General features: G+C 36.7%; 1 protein-coding gene across 5 annotated transcripts in view; it reads left to right on the plus strand.

Annotated features, from left to right (window-relative positions):
• Positions 1-20,704, plus strand: part of pde4ba (phosphodiesterase 4B, cAMP-specific a) — a 166,609-nt gene that overhangs the window by 138,415 nt on the left and 7,490 nt on the right. For 4 of the 5 annotated variants that reach the window (XM_082136031.1, XM_082136032.1, XM_082136033.1 and 1 more), the window contains one exon: positions 13,228-13,340. In XM_082136031.1, coding sequence (XP_081992157.1) covers positions 13,228-13,340 — 113 coding nt within the window. Of the gene's footprint in view, positions 1-13,227; positions 13,341-16,448; positions 20,202-20,704 lie in introns of those variants that run through there. The other variant, XM_082136035.1, reaches the window with a different exon arrangement.

Here is a 20,704-nt window from a genome sequence, read left to right on the forward strand (position 1 = left end):
ATGCAATTTAAATATATTAAAATGTACATTACATTTACAATTTTAATAGTCAAATATGTTTTAAATGTGTGTAGTGAACAGATATCACTGTGTTCAAGTATGCAAATGTAATTTGCATAAAAAAAATGTATATCTGTTTATAGATAATCATTGGTTCCATTTGGACTCCTTACTCAACACTTCTTTTAGGCAATGAGCCAATGACCAACAAATTATAATGGCAATTCGTAACTATTTTACTTTTTGTGAATTGGTGGCAAATTTTTTTAAATTAAAATATATTTTTTACGTTTTATACAACCTGCTTAAGCCCCACTGACGGTTAGGTTTAGGGGTGGACCTTCATGCTTACATTTTTCTAAATATCTTATGTTTCCAAAAATTGCAGTGTACGAATTTATACAAAATCACCAATTCTCATGAACTTAAACAGGGTTCCCATGGTCACGAAAAACTTACAAATATATATGAAGATGGTCAAATTGTGTGTGTATATATATATATATATATATATTGTATAAATATACATTGTCAAATTGACCAATATTCATTTCCTGTGGAATTTTGTCTCAACACAGTATTTTGGATACATTTTTGTCAATAATATTTATTTTCTTGAAACTTTATGGATTTATAAAAAAAAAATTGTGACTTTTTTGCTCTGAGCCAACCATGTGTCTGAATATGCATATCTCCTTTCTATATTGTAGGTGAAAAGCAGTATGTGAAATGAGTAGTATGACTGAATTCACAGTATTCATAAAACAGTATAGGCAAAAAAGTACCCGGATGACCAACTACTACTGCAATGATTATCAAGTTTACATAATGGACACTGTATAGACCATGCGAGAGGAATCATGAATGGCAGGGAAACTAACTATTTTCTATAACTCAAATGATGCTAACATGCACTGTAAAAAATTTCTAACCCTCCTAAATCAAAAATTTCATGTGACCGATAACATCAAAATTTTTCAATTGGCCCAAGTGAAATTCTTGTTGCAATAGTCTGTTAACATTGGCTCAATGAGAAATAATACGTCAGACTAATTGAAAAATTTAGATGTTATCGGTCACTTGAAATTTTTGACTTGGGGATGTAATTTTTTTTTACAGTGTGGTGACGGATGTAGTACATTCAGATTGCATTCATATTACACACATTCATGTTTGGTCATACTTTAATTGTACTGTACACATACATACTTTAACAGTCATGAAGTTCTCAAATGTAGAACCTACTCAGTATGCGATTTCAGATGCAGTAGATGAGTAGAGAAAGGCCAAAGGAAGCTGAAGACCCAAACAAAGGAAGAGGTGCAAAAGTAATGCTTAGAAAGGTGAAAATCATATGTGAAATGTTCTGCCTCTGTCTGCAAAGATAATTTTCACATGGTCTATGAGAAATGTTGTGAAGGTTCAGACTGTGTATCATCATTTTAATTCATTCATTAATAATTAATTAATTTAATTCATTCATTAAATCGTTTTGTTTTTGTTGTTGTAGAAGAAAAATTCCAATACAGGTCATTTTTGACCCTCTTTATGCATTTGTTTAGGTTTTTTGGCTTATGCATTCTAGGGTTAAAACTGACTTTAAACTCCCTAACACACCTCGGAATTGGCTTGAACACCTTGTTGGCTCATTATCTCCATGACTTTACTGTCCCCCGTAAGCCCAAGCAGAGTCCATTATGGCAATAGGAGCAAGAGGTCTATGCCTCAAAAACACTCTGCTATCTTTACTCACAGGGATTAAGGGGCATATCTGGAAAAGCAGAGATATTATGGGTCAGAGAAAGTGTCAAGTGTTGGAGTCAAAGATCATGCACAATTGATTGAAAAAAGTAATATATTTTACTTCAAATCTCAAAACAAAAAGTGTGAAGTCCCAGTCGAGAATTAGCACATTAGATAGACCACTCTTCTTTATATGATTCTAACAACAAGCTTCATCCAGACAACTGTGTTGATTAATGTATAAGAAAACGTATAAATTTAAGATGAGTGGTATATTCGATGAGAAGAACAGATGTCAGCTGAGACTGTTGTCTGAGGGAAGTCTGTCTCGGGTTTTAACATTGGCTCTGCTGTGGTGCAGCTTTTGAAAGCTGGGAGCATGCACCCTGCTAACTATTTGAGTTATGCCATTGACGTCAGCACAGCCATAAAGCAGACAAACTGCCCTTCCCCAATGAACAACCCTGCCAAATGGCCTGCATGTTTTCAAATAAGCTCAAAGAGAGAGTAAGAAAGTGAGAGAGTTCGGAGTAGATGCTTTTGTTTGTGTATTTTAATCAGATTTAAATCTTCTGTGGACAGCTGGGGAAAAGTGAGAAGTGAGACAAAAATGACATTAGTGGCTCAAAGTTTTATTTCCTTTTCAGAATTTCAGAATGAGGAAATAGATCGTAAATACAAACATGTGTGCGTCAACTTTTCGGAAGGTGCTTATGCAAATGCAGGTGAACCTACAGGTTTATTTGTTAGAAGTTAATTAGAGCGGCTATTTAACATCCATTCCCACACAAGCACACATTCCATTGATGAGAAACGTGCACATTATTCTACACTGACTGCTCACGACTTTTAATTAAAGGATTAATTCACCCAAAAATTAAAGTTTTGTCATCATTTACTTACCCTCATGTTTTTACAGCCGCACATTATTTTCTTTGCTCTGTGAAACACAAAAATGTATATTCTATACAACAATTTTGGGGATTGCTCTAAAAAGTAATTTTTAATGAAAGGCATTTTGAGAATTATTTTTGTGAATTTGTCAATTCAAGCTCGTTTTTTCATTTCAATTCATTTTTTTTATTCGCACGCTGTCTGAGACTTCGTTTTCTGTGTGTGTTCTTCTGTTGTGTGCGTACACAAAACTTCTCACACAGTGCACAAGTACAGAATTGAGTTCTCTTTCGCGTCTTCTTGCGCTTGAATGTTTAAATTGGCAAGGTTTAAAAATGCATGCAAATTTTCATGACCATGCAGTACTAGCCCGATCGGAAAAGTGACAGTATCTTCAACTATCCGGAATATCTGAAATCATACATGCATCTGCCATGTTAAGCACTGAATGAATCGATATCGAATCGACCACATTTAAAAAAAAGTTTAATTTGAAATCAATGTTTTTGCCCTGCCCTATTTATTCATAGGGGTGTGACAATATACTTAGCTCACAAGACGAGATGAGACCCGATATTGTGCGAATATTTTAAAAAATCTTCAATGACGAAATATATGACTGGAAAATTTGTCTCTTATTCAACTGAAAGTCTCAAAATGCAAAATGCCGCACTTTGCATTCCCAAATGCATATTATTGGAAACCCAAACAAACAGCACATGCAGAGAATGAGCTTGTGTGGACCAGCATTTACTATAAACGGAGTCGCTCTGAGAAGAAACGTGTAACCTGCATTATTGTAAATAATTAAAGCGCCACACTTCACCTTCACTTCACTTCACAACTTCAATTCAACCTGCAGTTCATTTATTTATCTAATTATCACATGCAATAAAAAACAGAACAATATAATGCAAGCACTGTAAAAGGTTTTGCCACAAACTCAACTCCGTCATGCTGATATCGCGAGACCGCTTTTTACTTCGATGTGAAATATCGTAACGTTTTAATATCACGAGATCTCATGGCACAAGATCCTGTCATACCCCTACTTCTATTCATCTGTTTCAGTCACATGACTTTTGCGCCCATACGCCATATTAAAAACCAACTGTTGGGCACAGTAATAGAGGTGAATACTAAAACTAAAACCCTACCAAATTTAACATTCACTGACATTTTTATTTATATATATATATATATATATATATATATATATATATATCCAAAATACATCTCTATATTTCTCTATATGTATGTGTATGTGTGAAGAACTGTCTGTATATGTGAATATGTAAAATGTGTAGTAAATCCATAGCAAGAAAACAGTAAGTTTGACTAGTTAAACCTTAAACTGTATATTTATTGAACAGCAGTATGATTATTGTATTATGGAAAATCATAGGTGACTGAGCTGAGATGCAATGTCTGACTTGATCGTAAATCTTTCTGTCTTCCTCTTCTGTGCACATACTGTAACATATCCTGTCAATCCAGTTTCCCTGATGATAGAAGGGAAAGACAACTCAAAGTGACGAAACGGAGTGGTGAGCATGACGGCCGCAGGTTTGTTTTATTACTGTGTACAGTGTATGCTGTAAAATAGTTTTCAGTTTTTAGTTGGTAATGAGTAGTCTCAACCCAACTCCCCTCTGCCATCTTTTATTCCACCCTAATTCATTCATTCATATAAATTTGTTTATTGAACACATCAAAAGTTACAAGTGGATTAAAATGTTGGGCGAAATCCAAATGGGCGTTTTTGCGCCCTTGAAGGACAAAAATGCACTTGCAGAATAATACAGCAATGCTCTGCCCTTGTTGGTAGGACATCATGATGTTTACTTCCAAATTGATTTCACCCATTATCTGGCTACGTTCCCAAAATCATTAAACGACCAGTTGGTATCCAGTAAAACATCCATCCAGAATTTCTTCTAGCATTGCTCATCATCCTATACCACCGACCCCATATTCCATCAGGAATCTCTGTTGGCTGTTACAGTAATGGTAGGAGTGAAAGAAAAACCAAACCTGACAAAAGTTAGAGCTAATTGGGTTATGTTGGCTTCCTAGCCTATGGTAATGAGGTTGGAATGGGTCAGCAAGGTACTGACAAACAGCCCTATTGAGGTCTGTCAATACTCTAGACTTTGGAGGCAGGGTTCAAGCCAGGTGAAAGGACAAAGCCTTCCCTGTGTGTGTATGTTCACTTTAACCACCCAGGACCTCGTGAATACAAGTTTGGATGTTGTGTGGTCGCTTACCCCAGATCCCCTCACTGAACTGACTATTGACTCATGAAATGCTTCTCATCAATTCTGAATGTAACGGAACAAATTTGGAAATTTCCAAATGCCTCTGTCAACAGGGTAATCTCAATCGGATTCTAGGCATTTGTATGTAAAGTGAACATGCATTTTGCTACATTTGGATAAACACTGAAATGTAAAGTATTAACATATTGACAGCATCTCAAATGGATTGTAAACCATTTTACACAAACTTTAGAGACATACAGATCTTTATCTGGTTTCAAATCAAACATTAATATTTGATTTTTTTATTATAATTTTTATTATTATTAATACTATAAAATTAACCTGTCAGTTTCTATGAATTCAATATTCAATGAACCTTAAAGAATTCATAAACATTTGTATGTTTCAATTCAGGAATTACAATCCACCTTATTTTTAATGTACAGTAAGAGTCGGCATGGCCATTTGTAAACTGAATGTGTCCAGGGTCTTCTACATAGTTATTTTTAACTGTACAAAACAACTCGTTATGCTGCTTGATATTGCAAAATGGTATTTCTTACCATATTATTTTAATGTATTATTGTAATTATAAACACACTGGTTTGTAGCACAAATAGTTTTACAATTTACTCCACTTAAAGTCCACTGTCTTTTGTAAATAATGTAGCATTGTATGAAGCACCGTTCTCACAGTTTAACTTCATAACAAGGAGCTTTCTGATGGTCATTGCGGCGAATTGTTGCAAAATCTGTATGTGGAAATTTCGTCTTAATGCAATATTCTCGATATTGTGGATTCTTATTAAAATGACTGGATTTCACCTGAAAAAATGTAGAACCAAACTTTACATACATATTCCTATCAATACTAATGTGATAATATTGATTGCGAAGATGAAATCCATTGTTAAAACTCCAAATATGGACCTATTGTTGATAAGCTATTGTTGTTTTCTATCTATAGCCGCTTTTACAAGCTTTTCATTGCCTTATTGGGTAAATGTGACTTTTTCGGCCTGGAGAGGCCCGTTGTGTGCCGTGGGGAGGGGGAGATTTAGACCATATCTGAACAAATGGGTTCAGAATGAGGAGAAGGGTTTGGATCAAGATTGGGAAGGAGTTTCAGACCGCTTTGGCTCCTTGCGTGCCATGCCCTATCCTATAATTTTGCTCTTGGCAGTTATTTTACCCAGAGTTAGTTCTTGATTCTGAAGCGTACCCTCCTAAATGAGTGCAGAATATTTTCTGGAATAGTTCTAGAGAGGGGGACGGGCAGCTCTGTGATGGAGAAAAAAGGGGGCTGTTTTTCAAAAGACAGGCCTTTTAATATTGGGGATTTGACTTGGTCCCCCTCTCTCTTACACCCATGCATTGAAATGGGGCCAAGTTGGATTTACAGACTGTTTAAATGCAAACATTTGAATGTTTTTTTTTTTTAACAATTTAATATTGAAACAGTGAAACTGAATTGTGTTGAACAAATTCTAACCTTAATTTATTGTGAAAGAAACTTGGCCCTCAGCAACACATTGCTCATTGGCTGTTCTTTGCCATTTTCCCTTTTGAAAATGACTTCAAAGTCTCATGTTTTGTATGGTCTAACATGCCCAATTCAACAAGCAACCCATTTCAACTTTTGCAAAGGACTCCCATTCATGTGGTCTGGTCGTCTGACTGCGGTCTTTTTCAGCACTCTTCGTTTATTCAATGTGTCTGTTGTAAAAGTCATCAAAGCCAAAGCAGTGGCTTCTGCCTCCTAATGGAAAACATTTCATTTGAACCAGTACGGTGCTTCTCAGAAATTGCCATGTTGAGACGAAACCTCAATAAAATGAACTCCGGGAATGTCCTGTGTAGTTGTATGATGCTCCACTGCTGCATTTAGAAGTAAATAACATCTGTTGAGAGAGGTTATTGCATCATAAATGAGTATCATCACAGTATCATCTTTGTTTACCGTTTCAATTATAGAATTGTCTTTCACATTCAAAATCAAGATTCTTTAGTGCTTCTTTGCCTCACTTAAGGCACAGAAATGAGGCTGCTATATTTGCTGTACCTTGAGTTCTTTGTATGGTTCTTTGGAGATGAACAACTTATCAAAACTCATTGGCACTTTCATCCCTCACAATCCCACACATTGCTGCATGAACTGTTGGGTAACATTCCACTTTTAGCTCTACACCAATGTGTGGCCGTAAAGGGGGCGCTCTTGAGCATTCTTCTTAAACCACAATGACAAATGAGGCACCCTATGGTCTCATGGACTTGACGAACTGTTAAAGTAATAGAGATGTGTTTTCAATTAAATTCCAATTTGTTTTTATAACGCTTTTGGCAATTAATATTCCTTCCGTCTATCCATAGAAAGACACACTTTTTTTTTTTGTAAATGAAATTAAACAAGAAAATACTGTTTCAGTTTTTCTACTTCAAAATATCACGTTTACTTCAGTGTGTTGCTGTTTCTTTGTAATTGTTTGTGAAATTTATTAACAATTGTTTTTATAGTATACTAGACAAGCTATTCTTAAGTATATGGAAGAAGATATTTATATATTTTCAGTAAATCTTTATATGTTTGTGTTTATTTTTATGGCTGTCAATACACTGTAAAAAAGAAATTACATCCCCAAGTCAAAAATTTCTAGTGACTGGTCACATCTAAATTTTTCAATTAGTCTGACGTATTATTTATCATTGAGCCAATGTTAACAGACTATTGCAACAAGAATTACACTTGGGCCAATTTAAAAATTTAGATGTGACCAGTCACTAGAAAATTTTGACTTTGAGAGGTTAGAAATTTTTTACAGTGTAGTGTAAAATATTAGTCTCATAATTTCTGACCAGTCTTTCAGAAGCAAAATGAAACATTAATAAGGTAAAGACCATTTGTTTGTTTTGTTTTTTTGTCTCTCTGAAATGTTCCACAGAAAATATAAAAATATATATATATTCGATTGATTTCCAATCCCAAATAGTTACACAATTGCTTAATCTGAATTATATTTAATTGATCTCATAGTTTTTTCCTTAAATTTAATGCGTTGTCAAGTATTTTCTGTCCATGGAGAGAAACCCATCTGTTACGCTGTTTCACAATTTCCTTTGGCTATAAACAAGCTTTTCCAGAGTTTCCCCAACTCTTTCTTTTCTTTCTCTCTCTCTCTCCCCTCTTACAATCAGTAACAGAGGAAGTGCTTTCTTACAGGTCCATTGAGATTTGATCTGACGTCATGTTTTCATGCTTCCTCTTTATTGGAAATGCTATAGTTTATCATTCCACTGCTTGACTAAGCGTTGAGACACTAAGCATTAATTCAGGAGGGGCATGGATTAAGAGAATGAGAGAGAAAGGAAAAATGACACATGTAATCACATGCTCACAAGCTAATTCTCAACATACGCATCAGGAAGACAGAGATACGGCTGTTACCACACACACCACATCCGATAACTCAAACACATACGCACAGCGCTCAGCCATGACATAAACCCCCCTCATCGACTAAAAGACTTGATATTTGTGATCGGAAGTAACCTCAAATGACATGCATGCAAACACATTTTTGTGGCCGCAAAACACAAGTACTTGGTATGCTGATACTTTTTCTTATAACACCACACCTACACTTGCCCTTAAGTGATGCAGTCAAGTTGTTCACACAAAGAAAGATGTGTTAGTTTCGACGGGAATTATCAGAATGATAATGACCTGATGAACACAATGGTTACATTTTACAATAAGGTCTCATTTGTTAACATTATGCATTAGTCGACATGAACATTTTTGCAGCATTTATTGACCTTTGCAAATGTTAATAAAAATGTTCATGGTGTTGTTTGTTGCTGTATAAGTATTGTTCATTGTTGGTTCATTTCAACAAATGTAGTTAACTAATTTTAACAAATGAAACCTTATTGTAAAGTGTTACCAAAACAATAGTGTATATATACAGTTACAACTCAAAACTCGATGGCTCTTTCAGCATTCACAATACCACACATTGCTGCATGGACCGTTGCTGCAAGGTCCACACCAATGTGGGTGCATAGTGGCCATAAAGGGGGCGCTCTTGAGCATCCATCTAAAACCTACAGTGGCAGATGAGACACTCTATATGGTCTCGTGGACTTGATGGACTGTTAAAGTAATAGAGAACAATGACAATATCTAAGTATGTATGACACATGCAAACACATTTTTGTGACCGCAAAACCCAAATGCTTGGTATGCTGATATTTCTCCACAAACAAAGTGTTAGTTTTGACGTGAAATATCAGAATGATAATTTAAAGTTTTACACGTATAGTTACGTGTGTGTGTGTGTCTATATATATATATATATATATATATATATATATATATATATATATATAAATATAAATATATTATATATATATATATATATATATATATATATATATATATGTCAGTGAATGTTAAATTTGGTAGGGTTTTAGTTTTAGTATTCACCTCTATTACTGTGCCCAACAGTTGGTTTTTAATATGGCGTATGGGCGCAAAAGTCATGTGACTGAAACAGATGAACAGAAGTAGGGGTATGACAGGATCTTGTGCCATGAGATCTCGTGATATTAAAACGTGACGATATTTCTCATCGAAGTAAAAAGCGGTCTTGCGATATCAGCATGACGGAGTTGAGTTTGTGGCAAAACCTTTTACAGTGCTTGCATTATATTGTTCTGTTTTTTATTGCATGTGATAATTAGATAAATAAATGCACTGCAGGTTGAATTGAAGTTGTGAAGTGAAGTGAAGGTGAAGTGTGGCGCTTTAATTATTTACAATAATGCAGGTTACACGTTTCTTCTCAGAGCGACTCCGTTTATAGTAAATGCTGGTCCACACAAGCTCATTCTCTGCATGTGCTGTTTGTTTGGGTTTCCAATAATATGCATTTGGGAATGCAAAGTGCGGCATTTTGCATTTTGAGACTTTCAGTTGAATAAGAGACAAATTTTCCAGTCATATATTTCGTCATTGAAGTTTTTTCAAAATATTCGCACAATATCGGGTCTCATCTCGTCTTGTGAGCTAAGTATTGTCACACCCCTATGAATAATTAGGGCAGGGCAAAAACATTGATTTCAAATTAAACTTTTTTTTAAATGTGGTCGATTCGATATCGATTCATTCAGTGCTTAACATGGCAGATGCATGTATGATTTCAGATATTCCGGATAGTTGAAGATACTGTCACTTTTCCGATCGGGCTAGTACTGCATGGTCATGAAAATTTGCATGCATTTTTAAACCTAGACCTGAAGACGCGAAAGAGAACTCAATTCTGTACTTGTGCACTGTGTGAGAAGTTTTGTGTACGCACACAACAGAAGAACACACACAACAGAAGAACACACACAGAAAACTAAGTCTCAGACAGCGTGCGAATAAAAAAAATGAATGGAAATGAAAAAACGAGCTTGAATTGACAAATTCACAAAAATAATTCTCAAAATGCCTTTCATTAAAAATTACTTTTTAGAGCAATCCCCAAAATTGTTGTATAGAATATACATTTTTGTGTTTCACAGAGCAAAGAAAATAATGTGCGGCTGTAAAAACATGAGGGTAAGTAAATGATGACAAAACTAATTTTTGGGTGAATTAATCCTTTAATTAAAAGTCGTGAGCAGTCAGTGTAGAATAATGTGCACGTTTCTCATCAATGGAATGTGTGCAATGGAATATATATATAGCTCTATCTATCGTTCTATCTATCCATCGCTCTATCTATCTATCGTTCCATCGCTCTATCATTCTATCTGATCTTACAGCATTATTTATAGCTGATTTTGTTTATCTTTTGTATTTTTATATTGAACATAATTAAATAATTGTTTAGAATTTTGTTTCAATTTGTTTAAACAGATCCAAGTATTTCATGTAAATATTCCCTAAAACTAAAACTGGATTTTAAAACTTAAATATCAATATCAAGACTCGTGGGTGGTCTTTTCACTTGGTTCAGTAAGCAACCACCTAGCGACCACCCAGAACACCCTAGCAACCAGATACAAATGCACTACAAACCCCTTAGAACACCTCAGTAACCGCATAGCATTGGCCTGGCACCCACGTGCACACCCTAGAATTATGGCTGCGTTTTTTCATGGGCAGGCACTATTCACATTTTCTTCAGCAATATAAAAATGTGGTTGTACTTGGCTGCTCTCTTTTAGGTATAAAGCTGTACCTTTAAGTTTTGTGAAGATGAAAATATTGTTACAAAAAATCCACTTTCCAGCTTTTCGATTTAGCCCTAGTGTTGTAGTGTGCAGGTACCCCTCCACACACTCAAAAAATAAATAAATAAAAGAAGTGAAAAATGAATGATCCACATCAAAGAGCTTTTTCTCTCAGTGTTCAGAGAGCAAATATGTGTGTGTGGCTTTGAGTGTGAGGAGGTTAGAGAGAAGTGCCGTCATTCGACAGGGCCCTGCTAAAGTTCTGCTGCTGTGTTGTTCTGCAACTAGGAGACCCACCACAGCAAAGTCAGAGGAACACAAGGGTTCGTCTGTGTCCCAAAGCCACAGGGCACTGATTCACCAAACTCCCCTCTACTGTAAACACATCTATGCTTCAACCAGACCCACACACACAGCTCACGCCTATACGCTTCATGCATTTCTGTGGTGTGCATGGAATGATGCAGGCCCATTTACATACTTCTTGACATTGATAATATCTCATGATAAAACGTGATGGTTTATCATCTATGTGGGTATGTAAATGTGCTTGTTGTTTCTCTTGCTGCTTTTGTTTCTTTTGTAGTTTTGGGGTTGGAAGGGACAGTATAGCCATTTTAGTCTTTTGGCATTAATTGATATCTCATTATGTTTATATGTTTTTGTTCCCCAATGAGATTCAAAATGTTTAATATAGACATCAAAATGCTGTAAAAATCTAATTAAAAATTGAGGCATGATTTCCACAGTTTTAACTTAATGAACACTAAGACAAATATTTTTCTTTTTTCATTAATACTGTATGCACTAATATAACAACTAACAGTAATATTTACCAAAACACACTTCCGTTCAAAAGTTTGGAGTCTTCTAAGATTTGTCTAATGTTTTTGAGAGCTTCTTATAATCAGTAAAAATACAGTAAAAGCTAATTTTATTGCAATTTAAAATCTTTTTTAATGTTTTTTTAGTCTAATATATTTTAAAATGTAATTCATTGCTGTGATGGCAAAGTTGAATTTGAATATTTTGGTGGAAACTTTTTTTTTTTTTCGGGATTCTTTGACGAATAGAAAGTTCAAAAGAACTTAAATAGATGATTTTGTAGCCAATGTAAAGGCCTTACGATCACTGTTGATCAACTTTATGCACCTTTGCTGAATAAAGTTGAATGGTATAGTTAGTTTTACAAAAACTTTTTTGTACATTAAAAATGCCATGCAGCGATGTGATATAAATTTGACATTTAATGCATTTGGCAGACGCTTTTATCCAAAGCGACATTGCATTTCAAGGTACACTTTTTTATTCTTTTTTTTTTATTCTTATCAGTTCTTGCTATCCTTGGGAATCGAACCCATGAACTATTGTCTGAGCTACAGGAAAGCATTTCAGGAAATAAATTACAATATGAACATGATACACAAAAATTCATCAAATTGACCTACTCTAATGCCAGTTTTCTACTAAAGTTTGAATCAAAGATGCCAATACAATGTCTCCTGGAATCTGGTCTTATGGAAACTTAATGGCCCCCCCAAAAAAAATCATGTTGCAGAAAGATGTTGCTTAATCGTGCATAGCCAGCAAGTTCACGTCAGAATATTTATGTCTTAAAATGTCATTTTTACACAAACATGCATTTTTGCGAGATAAGAAGTGTTTTTCACAACAAGGAAGTGTGTGTGTTTAGGTTCAAGTTTATACAGCGAGCAATAAGGCAATGAGAGAGAGAGCGAGAGATCCCAAACTGGGTAGTAAAATGAAAAAGCACAGAGCCAACAGGCTGTATCATCCCACCACAGCCAACTCTCAGACATGAGTGAGAGTGGCACACAGAGAGAGGCAGGAGGGGGTGAGAGGAAGGGGCACCCAGCCAAAGAGGCAGTATCACCTAGCCACAAGCACCAGGCCAATGAGAAGGAGCGAGCAGGGGGGGAAATCTCTCACAGCTAGCTCTCAGAAGAACCCACTCTCACTCTCTCATACAGTCCGGGAGTGTGTGTGTGTTCGTGCAAGCCCAGGATGAAGGATTGTCTGGCGGGCTGTGCTCGAGTGGCCGTGCAGCAGGATTTTCACAGTGCCCCCGTTTCTGTGTGTCTCTGTCCAGACGAGTCGTACCAGAAGCTGGCTGTGGAGACCATGGAGGAGCTGGACTGGTGTCTGGATCAGCTGGAAACCATCCAGACGTACCGCTCCGTCAGCGACATGGCCTCCAACAAGGTGAGGAGGTGCAGCACATCACTTTAAGAGGTCCTCTGGAAGTTTTAGAAACTCTTGCATCGTAAAGAACTTTCTTTCTGATAGTTTTTGCTTGTCTCAATGGCCGCTTTGTGAATGGGGCTATTGAGAGTCGGTTCCTGTGCCAGTTAGCTTGGTTTCAAAATTCTGACTACTGTTTTCTAGCATTCCACACAAGAAGTTTGCCTCCATTTCAAAATAGAATATGTTTTACTGTATTTGGATATGCAAAACATATGCTAGATTGAAATTATATTTAGTTGTGTTGCCTTTACCAAAGATATTTGAAGTATAAAGGCTCGTGTAGGGATGCCACACACTTTATTATCCCAGCAGCCTCTCACATTGTCTGTATAAATGTGTTAGCTAGTCTTCCTAGCATATTAAACAGGTTTTAGCATGCCTTTATTTTCCAACAGTTTTTTCCACACCCCTGTGTGTTGTTGTGATTTAATTGACAGCTCGTGTGCCAATTTATATTAACAAGAAAGTTAGTAAAGTTAAATGTTAACTTTTATTAGGATATCGAGTTTTGTTTTTTTCCAGACTTGAATATTTCGTATGTTTTTTTCCACTTTATTCAAGTTTACTCTATATTCAGAGCATTATGCTAAACAGTATAATTCAATTTGAAACGCAAATATGTCCTTATGAATCGTCTGCTGATATGACAAGCACAATCTCTGTAAGAGTTACAGACATATATATACGCATGTTTCAACCTGTATTGTTTGTCATCTGTTTTGTCCTTTAATCATTGTGTGTTGTTTTCAAATCGCTGTCACTGTCCGCTCATGTGATACTCTGCATAGCTCCACAGTGTGTGTGTGTGTGTGTGTGTGTGTGTGTGTGTGTGTGTGTGTGTGTGTGTGTGTGTGTGTGTGTGTGTGTGTGTGTGTGTGTGTGTGTGTGTGTGTGTGTGTGTGTGTGTCTGTGTGTGTGTGTGTGTCTGTGTGTGTCTGTGTGTGTGTGTGTGTGTGTGTGTGTGTCCTGCAGCTGTGACTCAGGTTTCCTGTCTCCTTCCTAAGCTCTAGCTGGGTCCAGACTACAATGGGAGTGAGTGCAGTATGGCAGGGCAAGGCTGCTCTCCCTGTTTGTTTCTCCTTCTGCTGACGTCAAACACACTGCAACACAGGGACTTTTACTGCAGACAATAGGGATGAATACACACTTACTCCTGCACACACTCTCAGAGGCTCAGTCATACAGATATATGAGGAAAGGGACGGATTTTGGGAAGACCCAGAATTCGCACTGCTAATAATTTTCGTCATCAGTATTTTTGGCCTGTTTTCCATTAGAAGTATCTAATCATCCGTAAACAATTTACTTGTAATGCAAATTTGCATGTTAATACTTGATATTAAGGCGATTTTTATTTGTTTATTTGTAGTTTCTTTAATTTTATTTGTCTTACTCTATCTGCTTATTTATTTATTCATTTATTTTTGCATAAACCTCACTAAATTTTGTTAGATTTATTCTTAAACGAATAAAAAACAGATTACTAATTCATTAAGTGCATTAAAATTAAATAAAAAAAATAAAAAAATGTATTAAAGAAAATATCAATATTTAAAATAACAAATACTTTCTCTTTAATATTGCAGATACATTTGCATCTTAAGTTAATTTATCAGTCTAAGGATGTATATACTGTATAATTTTACTGGAAAACTACAAAACTACTGATTATTTTATGCAGTGCATGCAGGTGAACACGGATATTGCCACCTATTGGAAAGAAAAGAGGAAATTCACAAAGCCTGTGACTGTCTCATGATAGGCTCAAGATCTGCTTATTTTCTGGGAGCTTCTGTATGAGTTTGTGGAAATAACATAATGATAGCCATCAGAGTTGTACAGAGAGTACCAGGACGTCTGACCTTTTGCTGCTCTTTTGGACATCTGAGCCATCTGATGTGCATTAAACGTTAGCTGCATGTGCTTGTGTGTGCATGTAAAATCCATACAGTATCAGCTATTCTCAAATTCAAATTGAAAAGTTCTCATTCTTTTTGGACTATTTTGATAGTTCAATCAAATTATATCAAAGGGTCATTATTTCTTTATTAAATTATATCATTCGTTATGTCTTTATTACTTAATCCGTCTCAGAGGGACATTTTTATAGCTTTGTTGTTGCTCTGTACCATTTATTTTTTCTCATAAAGTTCCTATAGAGAAATTAATAGAAAGAATGAGACAATTGTTTCAATAGGAGTATAGAGCTATGAAATTAATGTGATGTGAAATTAATGTAATGTGTGTAATATAATTATTTGATGAGAAATGTATGAATGAATCGTAATATAATATAATATAATATAATAAGAATAATTGTATTAATATGATGTCATAAATCATACACATAGCCTATATTTTTTATATTACATTCAATCTTTTGATTAATTGTTTGCAGACTTAATATCGCATCTTGCAGACTTAAGATTGCATCTTTTTCAAAATATTGAGATCTCACCTAAAAGGCTAGAGGAGACATGTGAAATTAATAAAGTCCTCTGGAGAAAAGGCAGGATACTTAAAAGTTTTGATTTCCTCTCTATAATCTGATGGCAGTCTAGAAGAAGCAATTGAGACATTAAAGATCTGTTTTGTGATTTTCCTTTGGGTTCAGCATCAAATTTTTGTGATTTGAAAGTCAGGATTTTTCACAGATCTGCATGTCCGTGGCAGTAAGCTTTCTCTGATGAGTTCAAGAAATCATATCAGAATGCTTGATCTGATTCCAGCGCACACTATTTACCCTATAAACTATGTTGCAATGGTGTTAGAGTTCCTGTGTGTGTGCGTGTGTGTGTGTGTGAGAGAGAAGGAGGCGGTCCCATGGTTAGAGAGGGTGTGTGTATACAGTAACACACACACTGAAGTGAAGAATAGTAAGCGCTCACTGCTCAAAGTAAGTCAGTAACGCTATCTTGTCTGTCAATCGCTGAACCTCAAGACAGGGTGGCACGCTCACAAAAAGCAGGACTTTGAAAACTTTACTCACTTAAAATGGGAGCTTGCTACTTTGAGAAGAAGATTGAAAAAGTTAACTGTTTTGAAAAGGTGAGCCTTTGTTTTATGCTTTTACAAGTCATTAGTGTGCTGTTTATTTTGTTGGATGTTACTTGGTGGACTTTTCGAGGACATAACTGTTGCTTTCTGAACTTGTCTGAGCTTTATTGATGAAAAGTGAATGCTTGGAAAGGTTTTTTTATTTCGTTTTTTTGCACAGTGCTTTCGTGTATTGACAAGATGCATATGGGACTGTGTGGATGAAATAATGTGGACATGTAAGCAGTGGTCTTTAAGAGAGGATGTGTTTTACAGTCACAGATCTAGAATCTAAACCAGTCAGAGCCCTGTAATACTGAACTAATGCTCTCAAGTCGAACTAATGCTCTCAAGTCAAACTACTGTTCCTGCATAGATAGTTTGGTTGTACACAAAGAGTATAGTTTTAATTGTTGTTAAAATAGTTGTAGTGTAAATGTTCATTTTAAATGGTTTCATTTTTGCTGTCTTTTTTTGATCATCTCAAACCTTAGAAGCAATTTTAAAGCTTTTTTTAAAGAACCCTTTCTAATCTTAAGCGATTTAGCCTGTACTTTGTGTGGATATAATTGAGACTAAATCAGCTAAAAGTGTTTTAATCTGTAATTTAATTACTAATTTATTCAATTATTCTGTCCAAATGTTGATTTCACACATACACGCATCCATGCACACATATTGAGAAGTTTAGAGGAAGTGTAACGTCAGGCTTGTATCCTCAGGCGGTGATGGTTAGCACACAAAGAGTTTCTTCAGAAGCGGTTATGTCATTATTGATGTTATTGTTCTAATATACCGGAGAACCCATTTGTCATCTTGATTTGCGTCACGGCCTTTCAAAGTCGCCTTCCAGCCATCGTCATATATCAATCACTGTTAAGAATTCGCCGATTTTGCAATTATGTGCTTCTCAAATGACATCATTCGGTGCAATAAAAACTCCCACAATTTCTCTCCAAGAAACTGATGGGGGTTTTCCCCACTAGATGACTAGATGATGTACACAAGACATTCAGATAGCTGTAATTAAACAACATTAGTGTATGTGGTGTTATTTTTTACATGATAGTTTGAGTATAGAGAAAGATATGGTAAGAAAAAACAATCTCAATTGACAGAGGACAACTGAAAAGTTAAATGTATTTTGATGATTGATTGACTCGCCTGTCCTACATCAAACACTGATGCATTAGACAAGGTCATGATGAGAGTACAGATTGATTGAACATGCCACCGGCGAAAAGTGTGAGGTGACCAAACAATCTATCTCACTTAACATCTGTGGGTTTATACTGCCCACTAGTGGAGACAATTAAATAGCATCCTATTGCTAAATGTCCTATTTTAAAGAAATGCACAAATAAAATCTTACCAGCAAGTATCATTCTGATAATATTTGCTGAAATTGATGCCGATGGGTAGTTGACAGGGTAGTTGACATGTCCTGTGGTGTCACATACTATACTCCAAAACGGTTTAAAACAGAGTTAATGTTAACTGAGATACTGAAGGGAATTTTGAGAGAATATTTTTATTAAAAAGCATCACTTTGTAGGATTATTTAAATGAACTAGTGTTGGAAAAAAGGTGATTAAATGGTGAAAATGGGGAAATGGTTTCAGCACATATGCATTGATATAAATTTTAAACTATAAATGTTGTACATGCCTCTAAATGCATTACACAGGTAATCCTAGCTGATGGAATTGGTTAGCTTTAATCGAGTTTTTGAATGGTCTTTTTCTACAGAAATAAGGTCTTTGAGAATGACATTCCCTTCATTCACCCTTAACTCTTCTCAGAGCAGAAGTGCACATCCATGTTTCTCACAGGGCTTAGAAAGAGCCACTCGCATGGATTTATTGATACGGATGATAAGAAGAAATGTGAGCCGCAGAAGGCACGGCCTATGATATGTCAGAGTTGTTTACAGCTCTGACTAGACATCTCGCGCACTGCTGAGGAACCCCCACTGCAGCATAATGCAGAGATTCTCCTCTATTTTCCATCTTTCTCTTTCCCCCCCTCTCTCCCTGTCTCCCTCCCACTCTCTTTTTCTCATGAAGGCGCATAAACACTGACACACACATTTCACATGGATAATCCAAAATCATTGCATGAATCCTTTTAGCTCCTCAAATGTCTGCGTTAATCAGCAGAAACAGTCTCTGCTGCAAATAAACAATGAATACACTGTAAAAAAAAAAAAAAAATATTCGAAGTTGTAAATAAACCAAAGAAAATTGTATTTCAGTCTTTCTACTTCAAACTTTTATGTTTAATTCAATGTGTTCTTTGCTGTTTCTTTGTAATTATTTGTGAAATTTACTCGCAATTTCTGAGTGAAAATTGTATTGTAAGTGTAATTGTGAAATGCACCATTTTATCCGTCATAGGCGAGTGTGATGGAAAGACTTGGTCTGGACTGCTGGCTTTAGTGGTTTTGGACACTTTTTAAGATTGTCCAATTGGTGGGTTTTCCCTGTTAATGGACTTTGCCCGTTTGGGCTATATCAAGGACGGCTCATTGATTTTGTCCGTCTGCCCTCCTCCCCGTTTTAATGATTCGGGGGGTTGATTTGGCAGATGTTATTGAGACGCAGTGGTGTCCTCGTGATTACTGGGCTGCCATCTTTGGAAGCTAGGGAGGGAGGGAAGCCTCAGCGGCAGCCTGTGTCACATGACACTGTTGCCATGGCGTTGGGATGTTGGCGTAATTGGTGTTCGGCTGTAGACGGGGAGGCAGAGAGAGAGTCAAGGGGGGCTGTTGATGTCACTGAAAAAAGACAAAGAGAGGCAATTATCCAAGTCTTCTCTCCCACCATACTCTACAGTAAAAATAGCACAGGGCTCCATATGAAGCTTTGTGCATTATAGCAATGCAATAAATAAGAGTGACCGAGCCTGAATGAACCCAGACTCATCTAAAACTCCTATCTTCCCTGCATCGCCTTTGCAGTACAAAAGGGTACTAAATGTTGTACTCAATTAGGAATCCCTTGAAGACAAAGGTCGATGAATTGTTCGCAAAAAGCCAAGTGTGTGCATAAACGTCCCTCTCTTTCTGTTCTGTCTTTTTCCTCTCGTGATTTCCCCGCATAACAAAGCGGGGCTCCCCCTCTTCTCTGCCATCTCTATGTCAAATCATATGTGCCTATGGAGCGTGTTGCTGGGGCTGACAGACTCGAGACTGGGGGAGAGACGCGAGAGGGAGGGGGCGAGAGAGAAAGACCGAGAGAGATGATGAAAGAGCGTGAGCGTAGTGCTGCAGCAGAGCGGCACTAATCCAGCAGAGGAAGACCCCCCTCCAGCCAGATGAGCATCCCAGCGTTTTTTTCCCTCATCCCTCCCTCCCTCTGCTTTACTGCTCCTTCATCTCCTCCATAATTCATTGGCACTTTCAGACCCTCTGCTTCGCTTCTAGCTCCGGCCGTCGCTCTCTGGATCCTCCTCCAGCTCAGGACGGGTGTTCCCATCCGCTGTTGGCCCCCTGCTCATATCCGCAGCCATGGAGAGTCAATGCTGGAGCGATTCGGCCGAGAGCTGCCATGAAGACAGCTCGTATCTGCTCCTCAGCTACTAATCCATACCAAGCAGAGTAGGAGAGGAGAGAAGAGGGGATTTTTCGTTTTTCCCAACCAGAAGAATCCCTTTCGTCTGCCTCTCTCTGGCTCTTTTCCTTTGTGGTATAGGAGTGCGCTGTTGTGGATTTCGGGAGATTAAATACGATCCAAAATGCCTGAGGCCAATTACCTTCTCTCTGTATCCTGGGGTTACATTAAGGTGTGTATGGTGGCTACTGAGCTGTTTTCCGGTTTGCTAATGGCAGTTGGTTTTGGTTTGGTGTTTGTTGGTGGTCTATGGAGACACTGAGGAGGAAAACCTACAGCAAGTCTCGCTGTGTGGCATCCTGTGCTGGAATGTCTAGACCCGAGCTCTATATTGGGCTCTTCTTTTTATATGAATCTGTTGTATTTTGGCTGATATGTTGATTTGGATGTCAAAAAGCACATCTATATAGGTCGCTTTTGTGATTTATCCATTTTTAATGATGAAGCTTAAAAAATTTGAGATGTGGCGCAGGATATGGCTGCCGTTTTTTGACTTATTTAATTATATATGCATTTGTTTATTTATTTATTTCCAACATTGCATCTTTTTGGTACCACATCGTTGTTTTTGGAACATATATCCATACATCAAATGTGGAAAAAATGCTAAAGAAAAATATTACTTAAACTTTGACAAACAGTTTGAAAATTGCAATTTACAAATGAAATCTCAAC

Source organism: Leuciscus leuciscus (genome assembly GCF_965113295.1).
Source record: "Leuciscus leuciscus genome assembly, chromosome: 14".
In the NCBI taxonomy this organism is placed as follows: domain Eukaryota; kingdom Metazoa; phylum Chordata; class Actinopteri; order Cypriniformes; family Leuciscidae; genus Leuciscus; species Leuciscus leuciscus.